This window comes from Salvelinus alpinus, chromosome 4, assembly GCF_045679555.1.
Source record: "Salvelinus alpinus chromosome 4, SLU_Salpinus.1, whole genome shotgun sequence".
Classification (NCBI taxonomy): Eukaryota; Metazoa; Chordata; class Actinopteri; order Salmoniformes; family Salmonidae; genus Salvelinus; species Salvelinus alpinus.
Genome location: NC_092089.1, coordinates 51,739,643 through 51,765,076, shown reverse-complemented (window position 1 = coordinate 51,765,076; position 25,434 = coordinate 51,739,643). Strand labels below are relative to the sequence as shown.

The window sequence follows — 25,434 nt, the reverse complement described above, 5'->3', positions numbered from 1 at the left end:
GACTAAACCAAGGAAATAAGGTCAGGAACGTGACAACTACACAGAAACAATATCCCATAACCCACAGGTGGAAAAAAATGCTTCTTAAGTATTATCCCCAATTATAGACAACGATAGCCAGCTGCCTCTAATTGGGAATCATACCAAAAACCCCAACATAGAAAAAACTACCTGGAACCCCACATAGAAAATATAAACTAGACTAACCCCCCAAGTCACGCCCTGACCTACTCTACCATAGAAAATAAAGGCTTTCAATGGTAAGGACGTGACAGTACCCCCTCCAAAGGTGCGGAGTCCGACAGCAAAACCTGGGAAAAAAGGGAGGGTTGGGGGGGGTGTCTAGTGTCGGTGGCGGCTCTGGTGCGGGACGAGTTACACGCTCATCCCGCAGATCCGCCAGCATCGGGGGCGGCTCTGGTGCGGGACGGAGAACCCGCTTGGCTCTCGGATCCACCATATTTGGTGGTGGCTCTGGTGCGGGCCGATTTACTATCTCAGGAGGTTCCGGACCGTGGACCATCTCAGGAGGTTCCGGACCGTGGACCATCTCAGGAGGTTCCGGACCGTGGACCATCTCAGGGGGTTCCGGACCGTGGACCGTCTCAGGAGGTTCCGGACCGTGGACCGTCTCAGGAGGTTCTGGACCGTGGACCGTCTCAGGAGGTTCCGGACCGTGGACCGTCGTTGGAAGTTCTGGACCGTGGACCGTCGTTGGAGGTTCTGGACCGTGGACCGTCGTTGGAGGTTCTGGACCGTGGACCGTCGTTGGAGGTTCTGGACCGTGGACCGTCGTTGGAGGTTCTGGACTGTGGACCGTCGTTGGAGGTTCTGGACTGTGAAACGTCGCCGGAAGCTCTGGACTGGGAACGTCGCCGGAAGCTCTGGACTGGGAACTGTCGCCGGAAGCTCTGGACTGGGAACTGTCGCCGGAAGCTCTGGACTGGGAACTGTCGCCGGAAGCTCTGGACTGGGAACTGTCGCCGGAAGCTCTGGACTGTGGAGGCGCACTGGAGGCCTGATGCGTGGGACTGGTACAGGTGGCACCGGGCTGATGACACGCACCTCAGGGCGAGTGCGGGGAGGAGGCACAGGACGTACTGGACTGTGGAGGCGCACTGGAGGCCTGATGCGTGGGACCGGTACAGGTGGCACCGGGCTGATGACACGCACCTCAGGGCGAGTGCGAGGAGGAGGCACAGGACGTACTGGACTGTGGAGGCGCACTGGAGGTCTAGAGCGTAGAGCTGGCACAACCCGTCATGGCTGGATGCTTATTTTCGCACGGTAAGTGCGGGGATCTGGCACCGAGCGCACCGGGCTGTGAATGCGCACTGGAGACACAGTGCGTATCATCACATAACTTGGTGCCTGAACGGTCACACGATCCTTAAAACGAGTGCGGGGAGTTGGCTCTGGTCTGAAACCTGGCTCCGCCAACCACCTCGTGTGCCCCCTCCCAATTTTTTGGGGGGGGGCTGCCTCTCATGCTTGCGTCATGATTGCGAACCCCGGAGTCGTCGTTGATCCTCCTGGGCACGCTGCTTGGTCCTTTGGTGATGGGATATTCCATCACGATGTTCGTAGTAATGATCGGACCAAGGCGCAGCGTACGTTGAGTTCCACATAATTTTAATGAAAGTGAAACTTAAGCAAATACAAAAACAAAATAAAGAACAAACAAACCGTGATGACAATGCAGTGCTAAACAGGCAACTACACAGAAACAATATCCCATAACCCACAGGTGGAAAAAATGCTTCTTAAGTATGATCCCCAATTCGAGACAACGATAGCCAGCTGCCTCTAATTGGGAATCATACCAAAAACCCCAACATAGAAAAAACAACCTGGAACCCCACATAGAAAATATAAACTAGACTAACCCCCCTAGTCACGCCCTGACCTACTCTACCATAGAAAATAAAGGCGTTCTATGGTCAGGACGTGACAAGCCCTCATATACAGTATCTCAATACATCTCATATACAAGCAAACAAACAAACAAACAAAAACAGAGTAGGCTAGACCTACAACCAGTATAGTATTCATGTGGAATTGAAACCAGGTTTTGCTGTGCTAACTACTATCGCTGTATATTATTCAAGCAATGGCTCAGTAGGTCGACACATCAGGGTTGTGTTCATTAAGTCACACAACAGGCAACGTTTTTAAACCATTTTGCAACGGACAAGTCAAGGTATTTCCTCCCTCGTTCAATACATTTCTTTCCCACTTGGTACCTACTAAACACGACCCAGTTTAAACCAGAGAACCAATGCTGAGCAGACAAACCAGCAGAGCAGCAGTGACCAATGCTAAAGGGAAGTGCGGACCCCTAGCGGCAGAAGAAGGAACGTTCAGAGTACCATCCAGCTTGAGGCAGGAGGTCATGGAGGTGTTGCAGCACTCTTGGTGGCATGTATCTGTTGTGGTTGTACACCAGGTGTTTCTTGTGCAGTTGGCATTGCAGCCTCCCATCCAGATCGTTGTTGAACCAGTTGTCATCTTTTTCAGCTGAAAAGAGAAACGTGGATTGAGAATGCATGGAGTTTGATGAGTTTAAGAATGTACGAGATTGGCGAAAGGAAATTCTCTCTTGTCTGAGTGATGTTGTTGAGATCATAACAGATAATCATTCTTGTCGTGGCCAAATGTATTTTCCTTCTTTCGTTATGAAATACTTAAAGTGTACATTTGTATCCTACAGCATTTACAGTTCAATGAAGGATGTCTAGTTTGTCTACTATGGGTATAGAATGATGAATAGGATAGGGTGGGGGTGCACTTTTAAGCCTACCTCACAGTAGGGCTGGTTGAGGGGACAAGGCATTGGGTCTTTGGTTATCCAAGTCTTGTAACAGTTCTGCTCTGTGCACATAAACATCTGACACTTCTTAAGTTTCTGCAAATAGATGGATGATGTTAATAAAGACTGTTAAATTCACTGACATTGAGTCATTTGCACACACACACACACACACTAGGGATGGACAATTACCGTATAATCGTGTAACTGACGATTATGGATGAAGACAGTCATGAAAATAAAATAACCTTTATAACCGTTTAAAAAAACAACGTATTCACACCCCTTGACTTTTTGCACATTTTGTTGTGTTACAAAGTGGGATAAAAATGTACGTAATTGTCATTTTTTGTCAACGATCTACACAAAATACTTGAAAAATTTGAACAAGACCAAAACATTTACAAAAAATAAAACACGAATGTACAGTATCTTGATAAGATAAGTATTCAACCCCCATAACATGATGCAGCCACCACTTTGCTTGAAAATATGGAGAGTGGTACTCAGTAATGTGTTGTATTGAATTTGCCCCAAACATAACACTTTGTATTGAGGACACTAACGTATTCATTTAGTGCCTTGTTGCAAACAAGATGCATGTTTTGGAATATTTTTACAGGCTTCCTTCTTTTCACTCTGTCAATATTAGGTAAATATTGTGGAGTAACTACAATTAAACTCATGGTGAAATCCCTGAACGGTTTCATTCCTCTCCGGCAACTGAGTTCAGAAGGATGCCTATATCTTTGTAGTGACTGAGTGTATTGATACACCATAATTAATAACTTCACCATGCTCTTAGGGCTATTCAATGCCAGATTCTTTTTTAAAATCTATTTACAAACAGGTGATCTTCTTTGCGAAACATAGGAAAACCTCCCTGGTATTTGTGGTTGAATCTGTGTTTGAAAATCACTGATTGATTAAGGAACCTTACAGATAATTGTACAGTCTTGGCCAAAAGTTTTGAGAATGACACAAATATAAATTTTCACAAAGTCTGCTGCCTTAGTTTGAATGATGCCAATTTGCGTATACTCCAGAATGTTACGAAGAGTGATCAGATGAATTGCAATTAATTGCAAAGTCCTTCTTTGCCATGCAAATAAACTGAATCCCCCCAAAACATTTCCACTGCATTTCAGCCCTGCCACAAAAGGACCAGCTGACATCATGTCAGTGATTCTCTCGTTAACACAGGTATGAGTGTTGATGAGGACAAGGCTGGAGATCCCTCTGTCATGCTGATTGAGTTCAAATAACAGACTGGAAGCTTCAAAAGGAGGGTGGTGCTTGGAATCAATGTTCTTCTTCTGTCAGACATGGTTACCTGCAAGGAAACACGTGCGGTCATTATTGTTTTGCACAAAAAGGGCTTCACAGGCAAGGATATTGCTGCCAGTATGATTGCACCTAAATCAACCATTTATTGGATCATCAAGAACTTCAAGGAGAGCGGTTCAATTGTTGTGAAGAAGGCTTCAGGGCGCCCAAGAAAGTCCAGCAAGCGCCAGGACCATCTCCTAAAGTTGATTCAGCTGCGGGATCGGGGCACCACCAGTACAGAGCTTGCTCAGGAATGGCAGCAGGCAGGTGTGAGTGCATCTGCACGCACAGTGAGGTGAGGACTTTTGGAGGATGGCCTGGTGTCAAGAAGGGCAGCAGAGAAGCCACTTCTCTCCAGGAAAAACATCAGGGACAGACTGATATTCTGAAAAAGGTACAGGGATTGGACTGCTGAGGACTGGGGTAAAGTCATTTTCTCTGATGAATCCCCTTTCCGATTGTTTGGGGCATCCGGAAAAAAAGCTTGTCCAGAGAAGACAAGGTGAGCGCTACCATCAGTCCTGTGTCCTGCCAACAGTAAAGCATCCTGAGACTATTCATGTGTGGGGTTGCTTCTCAGCCAAGGGAGTGGGCTCACTCACAATTTTGCCTAAGAACACAGCCATGAATAAAGAATGGTACCAACACATCCTCCGAGAGCAACTTCTCTCAACCATCCAGGAACAGTTTGTTGACGAACAATGCCTTTTCCAGCATGATGGAGCACCTTGCCATAAGGTAAAAGTGATAACTAAGTGGCTCTGGGAACAAAACATCGATATTTTGGGTCCATGGCCAGGAAACTCCCCAGACCTTAATCCCATTGAGAACTTGTGGTCAATCCTCAAGAGGCAGGTGGACAAACAAAACCCCACAAATTCTGACAAACTCCAAGCATTGATTATGCAAGAATGGGCTGCCATCAGTCAGGATGTGGCCCGGAAGTTAATTGACAACATGCCAGGGCGGATTGCAGAGGTCTTGAAAAAGAGGGGTCAACACTGCAAATATTGACTCTTTTCATCATCTTCATGTTGTCACGTTCATCGTCCTCCTCATCTGAGGATGAGTAGTAAGAAGGATCGGAGGACCAATGCGCAGCGTGGTATGTATTCATTTTAATTAGAATACGTGAACAAGAACCAAAACAAAAAAACAACAAACAAACGACGACGAAACAGTCCCGTAACGTGATCACAAGTACACATAAAACAGGAACAATCACCCACAACCCACAATGACAAACAGGCTACCTAAATGTGTTTTTTCAAGTCAAACAGTTTGTGACAGTTTGACTATGATTGGTGTAAAACAATTCTAATTCATTATTAAATGAAACCATCACTACCTTAACCAGAATTTATTTAAAAATGCATTGGTTTGTTATGAAAAAGAATGCTATTAAACATTTGCATTTAAAGTATAACTTTTGAATGTATATAAACAAAATGCATATACATTTAACCATTCAAAACAAATACAACCCGAACAACATAATAATAGAATATTGCACCATATCAAAAAATAAATAAATAACAATGTGCAAAACTGCAGCATCCGACTTCAAACATTAAACTGGTCCCTCTTTTCTCTCTCTTCTTTATTGCCATGTTATAACCAGCAGCACACAGCAATGCTGACCATATTTTGCTTTTGAGAGATTTGCATTCAGAAATGCAAGCTGCCTCACTTTCGAGGGGCTGATGCGGTTTCTTCTTTCAGTAATTATTTGTCCCGTTTTCGAGAAGACCCTCTCAGAGGGAACGGATGTGGCTACTATGCAGAGTCTCCCTGTCATGACTTTAGTAAGCCGTGGGTAGACAGAGGCCTTGTTCTTCCAGCAGCTCATAGGATCTGCAGATCTTTGAAGGACGGGCTCCTTTATGGCACCAGCTGAGGGATTCCTTCGTGCTGCATCCCCAGTTGCTCTCTCATCAAACAGCATCCAAACAGCAGACGTTTGTGGCACCACTAGTGGTGCTTCTGCTCCATCTGCTCCCTCTTATTCCTGTTGCCCTGGTACCTGAGCCAGCTGACTGCTGGGGCTGTCCCTCCCTGCTGCTGAAGTTATTCTATGAAGAGCCTCATCAATTACTCTGGCATCAGTGAAGGCTAACTTCTTAAACCTGGGGTCAAGTGCAGCGGTTTCTGAAAGCACGTGATTATATTCCATTCTGTGGAACTTTCTGTCCATTGATGAACATAGGGTGTCAATCAACTCTGTCACATGTCCTGTGGTTACATTTGCTTCTCTCTGGCGGCTGGCTGTGATTCGCTGCAGACCCTTACACAGGAGTATCATTTTTGCGGCTGTCAAATAGCTGATAAGAGAGAACAGTAACTTATTAGTTCAGGTTCATGTTTTGTCTACTGATACTACATTCTCCTCTACTGCCCACATACATATATAGTACTGGATTAAATAATGATGTAGTAATAACTGCCTACTGTACCTCTCTCCACTGATCTCCACAGTGAACTGCTCAAAGGGTTCCAGGACTCTGCACACCTCCTCCACCACCTCCCATTCCTCTTGGGTCAGAGCATCAACAGGTGCATTGACAATGGCCAGGGTAGAGATGATGGCATCCTTTGACTCAAGAAACCGCTTCAACATATAAAATGTTGAATTCCACCTTGTAGGGCAGTCTTGTTTAGGCCTCAGCTCAGGCATCCCCATCTGGCGTTGTGTAGACTTTAGTTTTTCAGCACCTATTGTGCTCTCGTAGAAGTATTCCAAGGCTGCTTTCACTTTGTCCACAGTGGGCTTCATCACCTCCAGAGCATCTCTAACAATCAGGTTGATTGTGTGGGCAAGACATGGATGAGGGTTCCATTTAAAAATGCTCATGGCTTTGGTTATGTTAGCTGCATTGTTGCTAACACAACAGACCACTTTTCCATCTACTTGCCATTCTCTGGACACTCTCAACAGTTCGTCTGCCAAGTTCTCTGAGGTGTGTCTGTCGCTGAACTCAAAGTAGTCCAGAAGACAGCTAGACATAAAAAAATCTTCAATGAAGTAACATGTAACCGACATGTAAGAAGTGGTTATCCTTGATGTCCAGCAGTCAGTGGTAAGGCAAACTGCAGTCGCTTTTTGGACTCTTTCCCGCGCTGAAGCCTGTGTGCTCTCGTACAGTTGTGGAATAAGTGAATTTGAAAGGGTTTTCCTGCTTGGAATTGCGTACATTGGATTTAGACTATTGCTATAATTTCTAAAACCTCTGTCCTCCACGATCGAAAATGGCTGGAAATCGGTGGCAATCATTTTAGCCAATGCAATATCAATTTGGCCTTGTTTTGTTACAGACATAGACTTTGGGCGTAAACTGGTCCATAGAAGACTGCTTTGCTGTGGGTCGCGGAGTAGGCCTACTTGACTGAGTGGATATATCTCCACGTGTGGAGGTGCTGGCTCCACCACTATCACTAGCAGGCCCGCTAGTTTCTTGAAGCTCCGCTACAGCTAGCTTCACAGTTCGCATATGCCGGTGTAGATTGTGCGTAGAACCGGCTTTATATGAGATTTTGTTTTGGCAAATTCTACACTGTGCTTTAACATTGTCTACATTATTAAAATGCATCCAAATGCTACTGTGCTTCCGACTCATTTTCCAGCTGTTGTTTTCACAGTTTTCCTCTCTCTCAACGGCTTTGGTTCCTTGGTTTACACTGCGTGTCTGATTGACAGGAACAACAGGTGAGGCTGTTAGTCTGAGCAGATAGTCAGAACGAATGTGTGTGCGCTTGAGCATTTAGGCCTATATCATTTCTTTTCTTTTTTTGTTCTTAGAATTAGTTAATTCTATTCATTTAAATCTTTTCATTATTCATATCTTAATTTTTGTTATATTTTTATAAATAGATTCGGCTCTTCTGATATGCGAGCCGGCTCCCAACGTTCTCCTACAAGAGCCGGTTCTTAGAGCCGACGACAAACAGATAGCTCACTGAAGACGGGACTACCGGGCATTCATGCAGTTGAGCCCTTTTCCGCACTAACATCAACTCAGTGATTAAACAGTGTTGCTCCTTGCTGAAACAAGCAAGGTGTCTTTGGTTGTCTAGACAACTCCCCCTCCCTGCAACAGCAGCACGGGAGCGGAGGAGAGGAGAAAATGTGTCTTTAAGACTATTATAATGGTGACCGCTGTCACTTGCCTGAACAATAACTGTTATCCAAAATTCCATGACCGTCACAGCTCTCTCACACACACACACACACACACACACACACACACAGATTGCCCGTTTAATGTGTATATAAATGTACCCTAACATATTGGGAAATTTACTGTTGTAGGCCTACATCAAGTTGCTGCCCAAAAGCTAGTTCTTACATCGGTTGGTTCAGCAGTTGTAGTGGTGGCTGCTGCTGTTGTTGTGGTGGTGGTCATCATCACTGTAGTCACTGGAGGAACAAATAAAATAAGTATCTTTGAGATGACTCATGTCTCAATCTTGCACTGTATATAGTGCATTGTACTTTCATGCTCATATAATGCAATTCAGATTTAATCAAAAATAAATAGCACGTTTTACAGATGTGTTGAAATGAAAGGAATAGTGATAAGATGCTATGCATTGTCAGAAAACAAATAGTTCAACAGACCAGCAGATATAGCTCAGCCCCATACAGTAACAGTCTCCCAATTGATGTGGTGGTGATACACGTATGCATGGATCCCTCACAGTAAAAGACAGGGTTTTTACAGGCTCACCAATTCTAACACTAAGGACACCATAGTACGGTTTGACTTTGACTTTATTGAATCTTGCACACAGTTTACAAGGAAACTGAAGAATTGCAGAATAGCATAGAAAACAATCATAATGCAGGGCACTTAGATATCCCCCCAAAATGTATGGAGGGGGCTAGTCTCCCGGGTGGCGCAGTGGTCTAGGGCACTGCATCGCAGTGCTAGCTGCGCCACCAGAGTCTCTGGGTTTGCGCCCAGGCTGGGCTGGGTTCGCGCCCAGGCTCTGTCGCAGCCGGCCGCAACCGGGAGATCCGTGGGGCGACGCACAATTGGCATAGCGTCGTCCGGGTTAGGGAGGGTTTGGCCGGTAGGGAGGGTTTGGCCGGTAGGGATATCCTTGTCTCAGTATGTATAAAAAAAATTAAAAAAAATAAAAAATGTAATAAAATGTATGCACTCTACTGTAAGTCGCTCTGGATAAGAGCGTCTGCTCTTGGCCGTTAGGGATATTAGGGATATCCTTGTCTCAGTATGTAAAAATGTAATAAAAAATGTATGCACTCTACTGTAAGTCGCTCTGGATAAGAGCGTCTGCTAAATGACTAAAATGTAAATGTAAAATGTAGTCCCTTAGGTATTTTTTGTGTTTAATAGACAGGATGGCTAGAGAAGAAAGTAAGGAGGAGAGAAGGTGCTTGAGCAGTGGGACAGATTTGAACCCATGCTCTCGGAGGTACACAGTGCATGTGATCCAGAGGCAGCGGTTTAAACCAGTGGACCACCGTAGGCCACAGGACATTGGTTTTCTTTATTGTAAATTTTTTGTGGGGGGAAACTAAAAACGGTTTACCTGTTGTAGTGTTTGTGCGAACAAAGGAGGCCAGGGTAGAGCTAAGACAGTCAGTGGAGTTGCAGCATCCCATCGAACAGTTGGTCTGAGTGTCGTTGACACAGGCATTACCGCAGGAGGAACTGCAGCCACCGGTGTAAGTCATGTCTTCCTGTCTCTTCAGCTGAGAAGGTATCACACACATTTTGTTAGCACACTCTTAAAAGCAAATACATTTAAATGTTTTGTTATTGTTCAACAAGGGAATAAAAGATGGAGTTAGAACCACATTCCGGTATAGTTGTTGCAAATGCAACTGACTTTAAAAGAAAAATGATGTGAAACTTTTAGTAGTAGGGCCAGGAAGATCGCATCGAAAATAGGTGTGACGTGAATTAATGACAGCAGATGCAATATGAACTACAGCATGCAAAAGTTGTATGAGAAATGTAAGTACATTTGTATTATTCAAATTCAAAAATTCTGCAATACACGCATAGCGTATACTGTACCTCACAGAAGGTGATGTTAGCGTCGCATGAAACAGAAGTCATATTCATGTACACATCGTAGCAGTCTGAGGAGTTACAGGAGAACTGGCGACAGGATATCTTTGAGAGAGAGAGCGAGAGAGAGAGACGATCAGATACTGAGCACCGCATCTATCTATGCTTTCTCTAAACAGTCAAACAACATTAATATCGGTCCGACTTTGAATGAAGTACTACTTAGAAAGCCTATACAGCATACATCAAGTCTGCACTACACAGAGCGACTGTACTTTTGTGTCATACTCCACAATAAAGGGTGCATAAAGGATGACTTAACCAACTTAGAGGGCATTACTAAATGTGACATAACTGGCTAATTCCCTCAAACTGTGCTTTATAAAAGGTGACATCGTGCATGCTAATTGATGTGAAATTGCTTGTCTTGAGGAAAGCTCCCAGATAAGGCATTAAAAGGGATGGTAAAGCGGACTACATGTTGTCAGAACCCGGTTTGAGAAACAGTTACTAATAGTCGGCAGAACCCAGATGATGAGGCAGACACAGCAGTACTAGAGACGGTGGTTTAATAAAGGAAAAATCTTCAGGCAAAAATAAAAATCCACAACGTCAAAAGTAATGCCAAGAGAAAAAATGAAAAACAGCAGGAGGAAAAACAAACCTCAAAAGACTAATCAAAAATAAACAAGAACAAAACCAGAGAACCTCTGGAAAATCCAACTAGAGAAATATATGTTCACAGCATGGCTGGGTGCTAACATACAAACACAGAGCAAAGAACTGAGGAACACAAAGGGATTAAATACCTACAAGGAAATGACACACAGGTGCAAATAATAATTAGAACAAGGGAAAAACAAAAGGTTCAAAAAAGGCGCAATGGGGGCATCTAGTGACCAAAACCTGAACAATCCTGGCCAAATCCTGACACATGTATCATGAAACAATCTCTCCCACCCGCCAAGTTACTTCATTCCTCGGTGCCAACATGCACAGACACAAACATGGGCCCAGTCACCATCCCCTCAACCCCCTCACTCACACCCACTCACACCCACCAACACACACGAACTGTGTTTATGTACACAGTGGTGGAACTGAAAAAAAAACTGTCTCTACTCACATAGTTTTTTTGGGTGAAAACAACCAGATATACCCAATAAACACTAAATGACTTAGCAAAAACAAAAAACACTTAAAATCATCAAAAATATGTACAAAATATAAAGAGCTCTTTGTTTAGACTGCCTTACGGTGCAAAAGAGGCGCATATCAGCAAATTCAGCTGAATTATTTTCTAAAACAATTTGCAATAATTCCAAGGACTATTTACTTAGTGGCCTCATGAATGATGTTGAGTAAAAAATCTGTAATGAAGGTTGCTATTAATGATACTGCAACATTCACAAAGGTGTCATGATTGGTTTCATAAAGGTGATATAGATGCATTATGCATACCCCCTTCAAATAAAGTGTTAACATAATATCATATCATATATTAAATCTACTAGACTACTAAACTACTAGACTCACCATGGTCATGCCACTGGTGCCCCATGAAGTGGTATTGTCCGTGCTTGTGGTTCCACTACCTGTGTTAGCAAGGACAACATGTAGTGTGAGACCAAAGTGGCAAAATAATATATCTACCGAATATCCTGAATGTGAATTCATAAAACAATCAGCATTATATATTACCCGCCATTGTATTCCCTGAGTTGTCAATGGTTACACCTCTTGAAGTGGAGGTCATGGCTGTTGTCATTGTACCTATACAGTGGCTTGCGAAAGTATTCACCCCCCTTGGCATTTTCCCTATTTTGTTGCCTTACAACCTGGAATTAAAATAGTTTTTTGGGGGTGTGTATCATTTGATTTACACAACATGCCACTTTGAAGATGGAAAATATTTTTTATTGTGAAACAAACAAGAAATAAGACAAAAAAACGGAACACTTGAGCGTGCATAACTATTCAACCCCTCCCCCCAAAGTCAATACTTTGTAGAGCCATCTTTTGCAGCAAATTCAGCTGCAAGTCTCTTGGGGTATGTCTCTATAAGCTTGGCACATCTAGCCACTGGGATTTTTGCCCATTCTTCAAGGCAAAACTGCTCCAGCTCCTTCAAGTTGGATGGGTTCCGTTGGTGTACAGCAATCTTTAAGTCATACCACAGATTCTCAAATGGATTGAGGTCTGGACTTTGACTAGGCCATTCCAAGACATTTAAATGTTTCCCTTTAATCCGCTCGAGTGTTGCTTTAGCAGTATGCTTAGGGTCATTGTCCTGCTGGAAGGTGAACCTGCGTCCCAGTCTGAAATCTCTGGAAGAATGAAACAGGTTTCACTCAAGAATTTCCCTGTATTTAGCGCCATCCATCATTCCTTCTATTCTGACCAGTTTCCCAGTCCCTGCCGAAGAAAAACATCCCCACAGCATGATGCTGCCACCACCATGCTTCACTGTGGGGATGGTGTTCTCAGGGTGATGGGAGGTGTTGGGTTTCCACCAGACATAGCGTTTTCCTTGATGGGCAAAAAGCAACATTTTAGTCTCATCTGACCAGAGTACCTTCTTCCGTATGTTTGAGGAGTCTCCCACATGCCTCTTGGCGAACACCAAACATGTTTGCCTACTTTAAGCAATGGCTTTTTTCTGGCCACTCTTTTGTAAAGCCCAGCTCTGTGGAGTGTATGGCTTAAAGTGGTTCCATATTCTTTTCATTTTTTAATAATGGATTTAATGGTGCTCTGTGGGATGTTCAAAGTTTCAGATATTTTTTTATAACCCAACCCTGATCTGTACTTCTCCACAACTTTGTCCCTGACCTGTTTGGAGAGCGCCTTGGTCTTCATGGTGCCACTTGCTTGGCGGTGCCCCTTGCTTAGTGGTGTTGCAGACTCTGGGGCCTTTCAGAACAGGTGTATATATACTGAGATCATGTGACACTTAGATTGCACACAGATGGATTTTATTTAACAAATTATGTGACTTCTGAAGGTAATTGGTTACACCAGATCTTATTTACGGGCTTCATAACAAAGGGGGTGAATACATATGCACACACAACTTTTCAGTTTTATTTAAAAAAAAAATTAAACAAGTAATTTTTTTTCATTTCACTTCACCAATTTGACATGAAATCCAAATAAAAATCAATTTAAATTACAGGTTGTAATGCAACAAAATCGGAAAAACGGCAAGGGGGATGAATACTTTTGCAAGGCACTGTATTGGATGAATTAGAGATAGAGGTAGCCGTATTAGCAGCATGTTGAACTGTGGTAGCTGCCAACATGGTTGCTGAGTCCGATTCCATTGTAGTACTCATAGAAGAAATGCCTGACAACCAGGGTTGGGGAGTAACGGATTACATGTAATCCGTTACGTTACCAACAAAAATATTGTAATCGGATTACAGATACTTTTGAAAAACGAGATGATTACTTCTAGGATTACTTTTAAATTCAGAAAGGACGTTTGCAAAAGAAAATATTTGACACTTCTTATCGACATTCAAATCAGCAATGACAAAAAAAGTTTGTTCCACCAGAGCAAGTCTGACCACAAGTCAGAGACCACTATGATGACACACCAAATGTGTTTGATTGATCGCGGGAAAATAGGTTTTTGTAGGCTACAGTCCAAGCTATGTCTTCCAATGGTGCGACTCCTGTCAGCATCCAAAGATTATCCAACTTGAATAAACGCTTGGAGGTAAGGATGACAGCAGTGGTGTAGTCTACGGTGATACAGATATCACTTATTATTGATATCTACATAGCGCATTGATGTGAATCACACTGCCCCTCTCTCATTTAGCTATTTGCGCCTTACGGATTGTGGTTGTTGTGCATGGCTGTTCACAAATCTAAATGTGTATTTGAACACAATAATGGTTGAATTCAAGAAGTTTAGGCTGCCTATCAATTATTGTTTTTGAAACCAGTGGACAGCCAGTGAAAAATGTGCTCTTGTAACAGCTGCATAGTGCCGATACCAGCCTATGGAATAAAAGTGGGGCTTTTATTGTTCAATCTAATTCATGCTGATATAAAAGGCCTAATGGACACATGCTCAAACTCGTACACTTTTGATAGACTTAATGTCACGCCCTGGCCTTAGTTATCTTTATTTTCTGTAATATTTTGGTTAGGTCAGGGTGTGACAGGGGGGATGTTTGTGTATTTGTCTCGTCTTGGGTGGTTGTATGGTATAGGGGGTTTTGGGTAGAGTGTATGGGTTTGTGTTGAGTGTAGGTGTCTAGGTATGTCTATGGTTGCCTGAATGGTTCTCAATCAGAGACAGCTGTCATTCATTGTCTCTGATTGGGAGCCATATTTAAGGCAGCCATAGGCATTGGGCTGTTGTGGGTAATTGTCTATGTGTAGTGTTTAGTGTCAGCACTATTTTGTTTGATATAGCTTCACGGTCGTCTGTTTGTTGTTTTTGTTCGTTTGTTCGTCTTCATAATAAAAGAAGATGTCTTTCTATCACGCTGCGCCTTGGTCCTCTATTCAAAGTTACGATGATCGTGACACTTAAAGGGGCAATATGTAGTTGCTACATACATTTTTGGACTTATAAATTATATATATATATATATATATATATATATATATATATATATATACAGTTGAAGTTGGAAGTTTACATACATTTAGGTTGGAAATAAGTTAGTTAAAATTAGTTTCAACCACTCCACAAATTTCTTGTTAACAAACTAGAGTTTTGGCAAGTCGGTTAGGACATCTACTTTGTGCATGACACAAGTAATTTGTCCAACAATTATTTACAGACAGATTATTTCACTTATAATTCACTGTATCACTTTTCCAGTGGGTCAGAAGTTTACATACACAAAGTTGACTGTGCCATTAAACAGCTTGGGAAATTCCAGAAAATGATGTCATGGCTTTAGAAGCTTCTGATAGGCTAATTAACATAATTTGAGTCAATTGGAGGTGTACCTGTGGATGTATTTCAAGGCCTACCTTCAAACTCAGTGCCTCTTTGCTTGACATCATGGGAAAATCAAAAGAAATCAGCCAAGACCTCAGAAAAAAATCTGTCTCCGAGAGATGAACGTACTTTGGTGCGAAAAGTGCAAATCAATCCCAGAACAAAAGTTAAGGACCCTGTGAAGATGCTGGAGGAAACAGGTACAAAAGTATCTATATCCACAGTAAAACGAGTCCTATATCGACATAACCTGAAAGGCCGCTCAGCAAGGAAGAAGCCACTGCTCCAAAATTGCCATAAAAAAGCCAGACTACGGTTTGCAACTGCACATGGGGACAAAGAACATACTTTTGGAGAAATCTCCTCTGGTCTGATGAAAAAAGAATGTAACTGTTTGGCAAAATTGACGATTGCTATGTTTGGAGGAACAAGGGGGAGGCTTGCAAGCTGAAGTACACCATCCCAAATGTGAAGCACGGGGGTGGCAGCATCATGTTGTGGGGGTGCTTTGCTGCAGGAAGGACTGGTGCACTTCACAAAACAGATGGCATCATGAGGGAGGAAAATATGTGGATATATTGAAGCAACATCTCAAGACATCAGTCAGGAAGTTAAAGCTTGGTCGCAAATGGGTCTTCCAAATGGACAATGACCCCAAGCATGACTCAGTTACCTGACTCAGTTACACTGGCACTGTCAGGATGAATGGGCCAAAATTCACCCAACTTATTGTGGGAAGCTTGTGGAAGGCTACCCAAAATTTTGGACCCAAGTTAAACAATTTAAAGCCAATGCTATCAAGTACTAATTGAGTGTATGCAAACTTCTGACCCACTGGGAATGTGATGAAAGAAATAAAAGCTGAAATAAATAATTCTCACTACTATTATTCTGACATTTCACATTCTTAAAATAAAGTGGTGATCCTAACTGACCTAGGACAGGGAATTTTTACTAGGATTAATGTCAGGAATTGGGAAAAAGTGAGTTTAAATGTATTTGGCTAAGGTGTATGTAAACTTCCGACTTTAACTGTATATATACAGTACCAGTCAAAAGTTTGGACACACCTACTCATTCCAGAGTTTATTTTTTCTTTCTACATTGTAAAATAATATTGAAGACATCAGAACTATGAAATAACACATATATAATATAGTAACCAAAAAAGTGTTAAACAAATCAAAATATATTTTATATTTGACATTCTTCAAAGGAGCCACCCTTTGCCTTGATGACATCTTCATGTGGTAGTCACCTGGAATGCTTTTCAATTAACAGGTGTGCCTTCTTAAAAGTTAATTTGTGGAATTTCTTTCCTTCTTAATGCATTTGAGCCAATCAGTTGTGTTGTGACAAGGTAGGGGTGGTATACAGAAGATAGCCCTATTTGGTAAATGTCCATATTATGGCAAGAACAGCTCAAATAAGCAAAAAGAAATGACAGTCCATCATTACTTTAAGAGACGAAGGTCAGTCAACGCGGAACATTTAAAGAACTTTGAAAGTTTCTTCAAGTGCAGTCGCAAAAACCATCAAGCGCGATGTTGAGACTGGCTCTCATGAGGACCACCACAGGAAAGGAAGACCCAGAGCTACCTCTGCTGCAGAGGATAAGTTCATTATCCGGCAAAGACAAATGGCAGAGGGAGTATATATACAGTGATAGATTGGGGATTGGACCCAGGTGTGTGTAATGATGACATGTAACGTGTGCACAGGGAGTCGGGAAGCAAGGGAGTGCATAATTTAATAAACAAAACAAGAAACACGAACATCGCACAGACAGGAAACTGAAACAGAAACAATGACGCCTGGGGAAGGAACCAAAGGGAGTGACATATATATGGCAGGTAATCAAGGAGGTGATGGAGTCCAGGTGATCCTGATGACGCGCAGGTGCACGTAATGATGGTGACAGGTGTGCGCCATAATGAGCAGCCTGGTGACCTAGAGGCCGGAGAGGGAGCAGACTTGACATGACAAGTCAAGTCCGGGGTTGATGAGTGAAGAGCGTTTGCCAGCAGTAGGTTCGGTAGCAGCTAGAAGGCCTGCGACGCCGAATTCCTGAGCTGGACAGGAGGGGGAGTCAAAGCGAAGGCTAGTTTGACAGCATGGCTACCACAGCATTCTGCAGCGATACGCCATCCCGTCAGGTTTGCTCTTAGTGGGACTATCATTTGTTTTTCAACAGGACAATGACCCAACACACCTCCAGGCTGTGTAAGGGCTATTTGACCAAGAAGGAGAATGATGGAGTGCTACATCAGATGAGCTGGATTCCACAATCACCTGACCTCAACCCGAATGAGATGGTTTGGGATAAGTTGGACCGCAGAGTGAAGGAAAAGCAGCCATCAAGTGCTCAGTATATGTGGGAACTACTTCAAGACTGTTGGAAAAGCATTCCATGTGAAGCTGGTTGAGAGAATGCCAAGAGTGTGCAAGGCTGTCATCAAGGCAAAGGGTGGCTACTTTGAAGAATCTGTTTAACAATTCTTTGGTTACTACATGATTCCATATGTGTTATTTCATAGTTTTGATGTCTTCACTATTATTCTACAATGTAGAAAATAGTAAAAATAAAGAAAAACCCTTAAATGAGTAGGTGTTCTAAAACTTTGGGGTCACTTAGAAATGTCCTTGTTTTTTAAAGACAAGCACAAACACAAGTCCTCAACTGGCAGCTTCATTAAATAGTACCCGCAAAACACCAGTCTCAACGTCAACAGTGAAGAGGCAACCCCGGGACGCTGGCCTTCTAGGCAGAGTTGCAAAGAAAAAGCCATACAATCTTGGACAGGTAACTAGTAACTATAATGGATTACATTTAGAAAGGAACCTACCCAACCCTGCAGACGTCATTGTAGTATTCGTAGAAGAAATGGCAGACGACATTGTAGCATTCGTAGAGGAAATGGCAGACGACATTGTAGTTTGAGCTGTGGTAGCTGTCATGATAGTTGCTGCAGAGTCAGTACTCATGCCTGGTGACATCACAGTTGATGTAGCATTGATCGTTGAATTGGAACTTGAGGTTGTGCTTTGTCCGGAAATAAATGACGATGGCTGCAGTCCCAGTAGTAAGAAGAGCAGGAGGCCTGTTCAGATAGGAGAGGCATACAGCTGTCATCATTTGGCAGGTCCTGTCTATTAAACATAACAAGCTCTTAACCATGCGTTGTCATATTCATGTAGGCAGTAAGCCTCTGTTTTGTTCGGCTAGATGAGTCATTCCCTTACGAAAAAAGATTGCATTCAGAGTGCAGGATAACTGCAGTACACTGCAGTATAACTCCAGTTAGAGTGCAGTATAACTGCAGTATGCTGAAAATACTGCGTCCAACAGTTTAACGTCAGTCATTTTGCAGTTTAACTGCAGTTGCAGGTACAGTCTAGAATCTTAAAGATACAATCTGGGATCAGAAAATCTGTCCATTTCAATTATTGATATTTACCCATAGTTTCTTGAACAGTACAACTTATATAACTTTGATTAATGTTATATAAGTTATATTCTTCAAGAATCAATGGGTAACTTATATAACTTTGATTAAAGTTATAGAAGTTATATTATTCAAGAATCAGTCAGTATGTGTCTATGCACATTTTTTTAGGCAATGGGCATATTTAGAAAGTAAACATACCTGTGCCTTTAAAAGAAGCAGTTGAGGCCATAGTCTTCTGGAGGGAGTAGGAGCCCTTAGTCCAGTCTAGAAAGGGAAAGAGAAGTCATGATGAGTTCATTTTGACCCAGTATAAGTTTTAACATGATATTCATTTTCTCCAGCTCCATACCAGTATCTACAGTACATACAGTATGTGACTATGGTGTTTTTGCACAAACGATAAGAAGAAAAGTTCCCAAGAAAATGACCCCCTATAATCTTAAAACAATATGAATAACGATTGTGTCCCTTTAACGATTAACACGGCTACAGTACGACTTAGGCACAGAAGATCTTACATTTAGAAGTAAACTGAGAAACAGTGAAATGTGACACCCTGAATATTGTGATATAAAGGTTCCTTATTGTCTTGTAGCATCGTGGTTACCTGACTATTGAATAATGCTACCTGGAGCATGTAGAGGACAAAAGTAATACCACAAACCACATAAGTAAAGACCCAAATCCATAGGTCTATTATGCCTTTTCCGTTGACACACAACCTAAGTCAGATTCAGTAGAGCAATCAGACTGTTTACACATGTCCATTCATTATGTCCCACCTGGACTTATCCTTTGATCTTATGCCATCATCTATCTGAGGGCTCATTTGCAAACAATTCCCTAATTGTTCTATGGGGGAAACTGATCTGATGATGGTTTGCAGTGGCCGCAGCGCCTGATTTGTAAGTTAAATTTGGTTAAGTGTAGGAAAGAGAGGTAGAAAAGAGAGTTAGGAATAGATAATAGATGTTGAACTGTCAAACAACCATCCACTCACAACCACATTGTGGCTGGTAAATTACAATATTAAGAAAATAATCATTGCCAAAATAATCAGACACATGCGTGTGTCATCAAAGGATATGGTTTTGTTCGGTAGTGTCGGTTGGCAGCCGTTCAGCCATGAGCACAATTAAAATGTGTTTGTTCCTCGTGATGTCCCCGGGGCAATATATCTAAGCACGGCATGTTTTCATCCCTCCCTAGGAACCAACCACACAGTCTCCTTTGGGCTCACCACCATGGAGACTGAGGGTCAAACAGTGGCTAATAGTGTCACGTTGTATAAATGATTGGAGACAGGCGCAGGAATACGTAATAGGGGGTTTTAATACTCCACCCAAAAATACAACATGCCATGAAAGGCACGGGGACGAAGCCCAAAACAAACACGTATACGAAAACACAGGGATGTAACCCAAACAAAAGAGCGAGGTAAAACCTATAATAAATACACAGGACGAGACCGGCAATACACTACACGGGTCGAGACCTGTAATAACAAATGCACAACAATACACGATACGAGACCCGTAATAACAAGTGAACAATACACGCAGCAAGAAAGCCGAAATAACAAAGCACAGGTATCACAGACCAACGGACATGGGAACAATAACTGACAAGACATTGATGAACAGAGGGCACATATATACAATTACTAATCAATGGGAATTGGAATCATGTGTGCGTAATGAGATAGTTCAGTGACGACCTATAGGCCGGTGACGTAGACCTCCGGAACTGGTGCACGGAATGAGCAGCAGTACCGGGGGAATCCGTGACAAATAGCCCACTTTAAAAAAAGTAGGTCTAGTTATAGGTGTTTGTGTAAAGGAACATTTTTATATTGCTTAAAGTATATGAAATATAATATATTAAAATATAATATATATATACAGTGCATTCGGAAAGTATTCAGACCCCTTAACTTTTTACACATTTTGTTACGTTACAGCCTTAATCTAAAATGTATGAAATAAAAAATACCTCATATTGACAGAGTGAAAACAGGATTTATTAACAATTAAATACAGAAATACCTTATTTACATAAGTATTCAGACTATTTTCTATGAGACTCGAAATTGAGCTCAGGTGCATCCTGTTTCCATTGATCATCCATGAGATGTTTCTACAACTTGACTGGAGTCCACCTGTGGTAAATTCAATTGTTTGGACATGATTTGGAAAGACACACATCCTTCTATATAAGGTCCCACAGTTGACAGTGCATGTCAGAGCAAAAACCAAGTCATGAGGTTGAAGGAATTGTCAATAGAGCTCCGAGACAGGATTGTGTCGAGGCACAGATCTGGGGAAGGGTACCAAAACATTTCTGCAGTGGCCTCCATCATTCTTAAATGGAAGAAGTTTGGAACCACCAAGACTTCCTAGAGCTGGCCGCCCGGCCAAACATGGAATCGGGGGAGAAGGGCCTTGGTCAGGGAGGTGACCAAGAACCTGATGGTCACTCTGACAGAGATCTAGAGTTCCTCTGTGAAGATGGGAGAATCTTTGAGAAGGACAACCATCTCTGCAGTACTCCACCAATAAGGCCTATATTGTAGAATTGCCAGACGGAAGCCACTCCTCAGTAAAAGGCACATGACAGCCCGCTTGGAGTTTGCCAAAAGCCACCTAAAGACTCTCAGACCATGAGAAACAAGATTCTCTAGTCTGATGTAACCAAGATTGAACTCTTAGCCTGAATGCCAAGCGTCATGTCTGGAGGAAATCTGGCACCATCCCTACGGTGAAGCATGGTGGTAGCAGAATCATGCTGTGGGGATGTTTTTCAGTGGCAGGGACTGGGAGACTAGTCAGGATCGAGGGAAAGATTAATGGAGAAAAGTACAGAGAGATCCTTGATGAAAACCTGCTCCAGAGCTTTCCTGACCTCAGACTGGGGTGAAGGTTCACCTTCCAACAGGACAACCCTAAGCACACAGCCAAGACAACGCAGGAGTGGCTTCGGGACAAGTCTCTGAATTTCCTTGAGTGGCCCAGCCAGTGCCCGGACTTAAACCTAACCTACACACAGCTCAATTAAAATAACAAATTATGTAGTGAAGGTTTTAGATAAAACCACTGTCAAATGTTATATTAATTGTGACACAAGCATACTATAGATACGCAGTGCCTTCAGAAAGTATTCACACTGCTTTTTTTAAACAATTTGTTGTTTTACAAAGTAGGAATAAATGGATTTAATTGTAATTTTTGGTCAATGATCTATACTCTGTAATGTCAACGTGAAAGAAATTATAAAATTGGTTAAATAAAAAACATTAAAAAACACACTAATATACAGTATCTTGATTAGATAAGTATTCAACCCCATGAGTCAAAACATGTTAGAATCACCTTTGGCACATTTCAAGCTCTGTCAAGTTGGTTGTTGATCATTGCTAAACAGCTATGTTCATCTCTTGCCATAGATTTTCAATCCAATTGAAGACAAAACTGTAACTAGGCCACTCAGGAACTTTCTGCTGAAAGGTGAATTTGTTTCCCAGTATCTGTTGGAAAGCAGACTGGACCAGGTTTCCCTCTAGGATTTTGCCTGTGCTTAGCTCTATTCCATGTCTTTTTATCCTGAAAAACTCCCTTTTCCTTGCCGATGACAAGCATACCCATAACATGATGGGGCCACCACTATGCTTGATAATATGAAGAGTGGTACTCAGCAGAGGTGGGACCAAGTCACTATTATTTGAGTCACAAGCAAGTCTCAAATCAAGGGGTCCGAGTCGCAAGTGGAGTCCCAAGTAGAACGGCTCGAGTCTTGAGTCAAGTCCAACTTGTGCATTCTAAGAGCAAGTCAAGTCAAGTAGTCACAAGTTTTTTCAAGTCAAGTCTCAAGTCAAGTAAAACAAATCTATACATGCAATGACTTGTTCAACTACAAATATTAGCATATTTATTGAGTACAACAGGCAGCCCTTTTCATTATTTTGTCTACAACACATTTGAATTTTGTAATTGTAAAATAGGCACCTTGTAGCAGTCTTAAGGGTATGAAATCAGCAGAAGGCAAGGCAGGTTGACGTGCTCAAAGTGTAGATTTATTTACAGGTCCTAGTGATCCAATAGTGAAAGTGCCTTATCATACAAAATATACAATCAGAATAACTAAATATAGACAGGCAATAGCCCAAAAGACCATAGGACCATACAATTAACCAATTTGCAATTACAGCCCATAAACTGGGTTCTACGATGTAAAAGGCAATTTCCACATCCATTGTTACATAGGTACATTCGTGTTAATGAGACTTAATGATTATTTGATTACATATTCATCTAAACGTGTGAAAGCAACAGCAAACATTTAAAGTGCTCTCCACTGGGGGAGTTTGAAGAGCACAAGTGGAAAGACGCGCCTATGGTACATATTCTCTGCAGTAGACTAATAATACACTTTAACAACAAATTTCAAATACAAGCTTCATAAGTAAATGATCAATTTCAAGCAATTTTGACTTCCCGAAAGACCAGTTGTAACGGGTGTCTAGATCTTCCTCCTCGGACGAGGAGAGAAGGATCGGAGGACCAAAATGCAGCGGGTTGTGAATACATAATTAAGTTTATTAAAGTACTGACGAAAACCGAAAACACTTCAACAAACTACAAAATAAGAAAACAACATAGACAGACCTGAACATGGAACTTACATAAATGCACGAAGAACTCACGAACAGGAACGGACTACATCAAACGAACAAACAAACCGAAACAGTCCCGTGTGGTGCAACATACACAGACACAGAAGACAATCACCCACAAACAAACAGTGTGAACAGCCAACCTATATATGGTTCTCAATCAGAGGAAAACGTCAAACACCTGTCTCTGATTGAGAACCATATAAGGCTAATTACAAGTGACCTAAACATAGAAACACAAAACATAGAATGCCCACCCCAACTCACGCCCTGACCAACTAAACACATACAAAAATAACATAAAACAGGTCAGGAACGTGACACCAGTAGGAGAAAACTGAGGATGGATCAACAATATTGTAGTTACTCCACAATACTAACCTAATTGACAGAGGGAAAAGAAGGAAACTTGTAGAGAATAAAAATATTCCAAAACGTGAATACTGTTTGCAATAAGGCACTAAAGTAAAACTTAATGCCCAATTACTGGTGAGCGTGCAAAGTAAACTGTTAATATTCTTGATCACCAAACAATTTTTGCCCCTGCATATTTATTTATTATGGCAATCCTCTCTCCCTACAATTTGACGTTTGCGCTGCACCTGATCATATGGCTGTACATTAAATCAGCAATCTGTTCGCTAGCTCACCCGGCCTGTGTCAATTGACAGTTTGCTGGTCCAATCAGAAGGCAGAGTGTGCGTTTCACTAGCCAATCTGTTGCAGGTTTTTTTGCAAGGGAGATGCTGTGGCTACTGTCTCTGGCTGTGTGGACATTACAAAACCTGGCCAGATCATGTCAAGTCATCAGTCTCAAGTCAAAGTTGAATATCGAGTCTTAACAAACCTCCAGACAAGCTTCAATGCCATACAACACTGATTCCGTGGCCTTCAACTGCTCTTAAAGCTCCAAGTCCAAGTCAAGCCTCAAGTTATTTCATTTTCTGTCAAGTCAAGCCTCAAGTGATCAAATGTGTGACTCAAATCAGACTCCAGTCCAAGTCATGTGACTCGAGTCCACAACTCTGCTACTTGGTGATGTGTTGGACTTGCCCCAATCACACGGCTTTGTATTCAATACATAAAATTAATTTCTTTGCCACATTTGTTGCAGTTTTACTTTATTGCCTTATTACAAACAGGATTCATGTTTTGGAATATTTATGTTCTGTACAAACATCCTTCTTTTCACTCTGTCAATTAGGTTAGTATTGTGGAGCAACTACAATGTTGTTGATCCATCCTTGGTTTTCTCCTATCATAGCCATTAAAGTCTGTAACTGTTTTAAAGTCACCATGTTGAAATCCTTGCACGGTATCCTTCCTCTCCGGCAACTGAGTTAGGAAGGACGCCTATATCTTTGTAGTGACTGGTTGTATTGAGATTCACCATCCAAAGTGTAATTAAAACTTTCACCATGCTCAAAGGGATATTCCATGTCTGCTTTTTTTTACCCATCTTCCAATAGGTGCCCTTCTTTGCGAGGCATTGGAAATCCTTCCTGGTCTTTGTGGTTGAATCTGTGTTCGAAATTCACTGCTCGACAGAGTCCATCCAATTTACTTTGTGACTTGTTTTAAGCACATTTTTACTCCTGAACTTATTTAGGCTTGCCATAACAAAAGGGTTGAATACTTCATTTTTTATTAATTTGTAAAATTGTCAAAAAACATAATTCCACTTTAACATCATCGGGTGTTGCGTGTAGGCCAGGGACAAAAACATCTCAGTTTAATACTTTCAGAAGGCACTGTACTATGTGAAAATATGGAAGCATTCAATGCCAGTAACATAACCTTATATTTATTGCTGTGAAGTAAACCAAAGCAACATTATTCTATACACTATCAACTTTAAACAACCATGGCAACCCTCCTTGTTGAACTTAATCAGCCCGAGATAAGCAGGTAATGGAAACAAAATAACGCAAACAAATGTGTAACTAAATGTTTTCAGAAAAAACAACAACAAGCGCTTACCCGTGTGTAGCGTTGAGCAAAAGTCTGAGGATGAAACTGTCTGTATCAGCCGCCGATGATGTGTAGAGCCTCTCTCTCTCCGTCTCTCCGGTCTCCTTTTCTCCCAGTGTCACTACCCTCTGTTCTTCCTAGTGACAGCACAGGAGAGGCAACCTATTAAGTGGAAACTCTCACCTGCACACCCACTCAATTAC

At 42.0% G+C, this 25,434-nt stretch overlaps 1 protein-coding gene across 1 annotated transcript; it reads right to left on the bottom strand.

Annotated features, from left to right (window-relative positions):
* Nucleotides 1-1,615: 1,615 nt before the first annotated feature.
* LOC139573893 (uncharacterized) lies at nucleotides 1,616-25,434 on the bottom strand. The gene is made up of 9 exons (XM_071397851.1): nucleotides 25,241-25,434; nucleotides 18,790-18,855; nucleotides 17,989-18,243; nucleotides 11,713-11,771; nucleotides 10,183-10,281; nucleotides 9,692-9,854; nucleotides 8,482-8,552; nucleotides 2,801-2,905; nucleotides 1,616-2,517 (listed from the first exon to the last, which is right to left on the bottom strand). Exons 2-9 carry the CDS (start codon nucleotides 18,818-18,820, stop codon nucleotides 2,263-2,265), a joined length of 1,038 nt encoding a protein of 345 aa, XP_071253952.1. The 5' UTR covers nucleotides 18,821-18,855; nucleotides 25,241-25,434; the 3' UTR covers nucleotides 1,616-2,262.

What these genes read in the sequence shown, in the direction of transcription:
- LOC139573893 (XM_071397851.1), bottom strand. Translation starts at nt 18,820, where the DNA reads ATGGCCTCAACTGCTTCTTTTAAAGGCACAG. An exon ending in TGCTTCTTTTAAAGGCACAG is followed by an intron (nt 18,244 to 18,789) that starts GTATGTTTACTT and finishes CTATCTGAACAG; the next exon opens with GCCTCCTGCTCTTCTTACTA. An exon ending in TCAACCAGCCCTACTGTGAG is followed by an intron (nt 2,518 to 2,800) that starts GTAGGCTTAAAA and finishes TTCTCTTTTCAG; the next exon opens with CTGAAAAAGATGACAACTGG.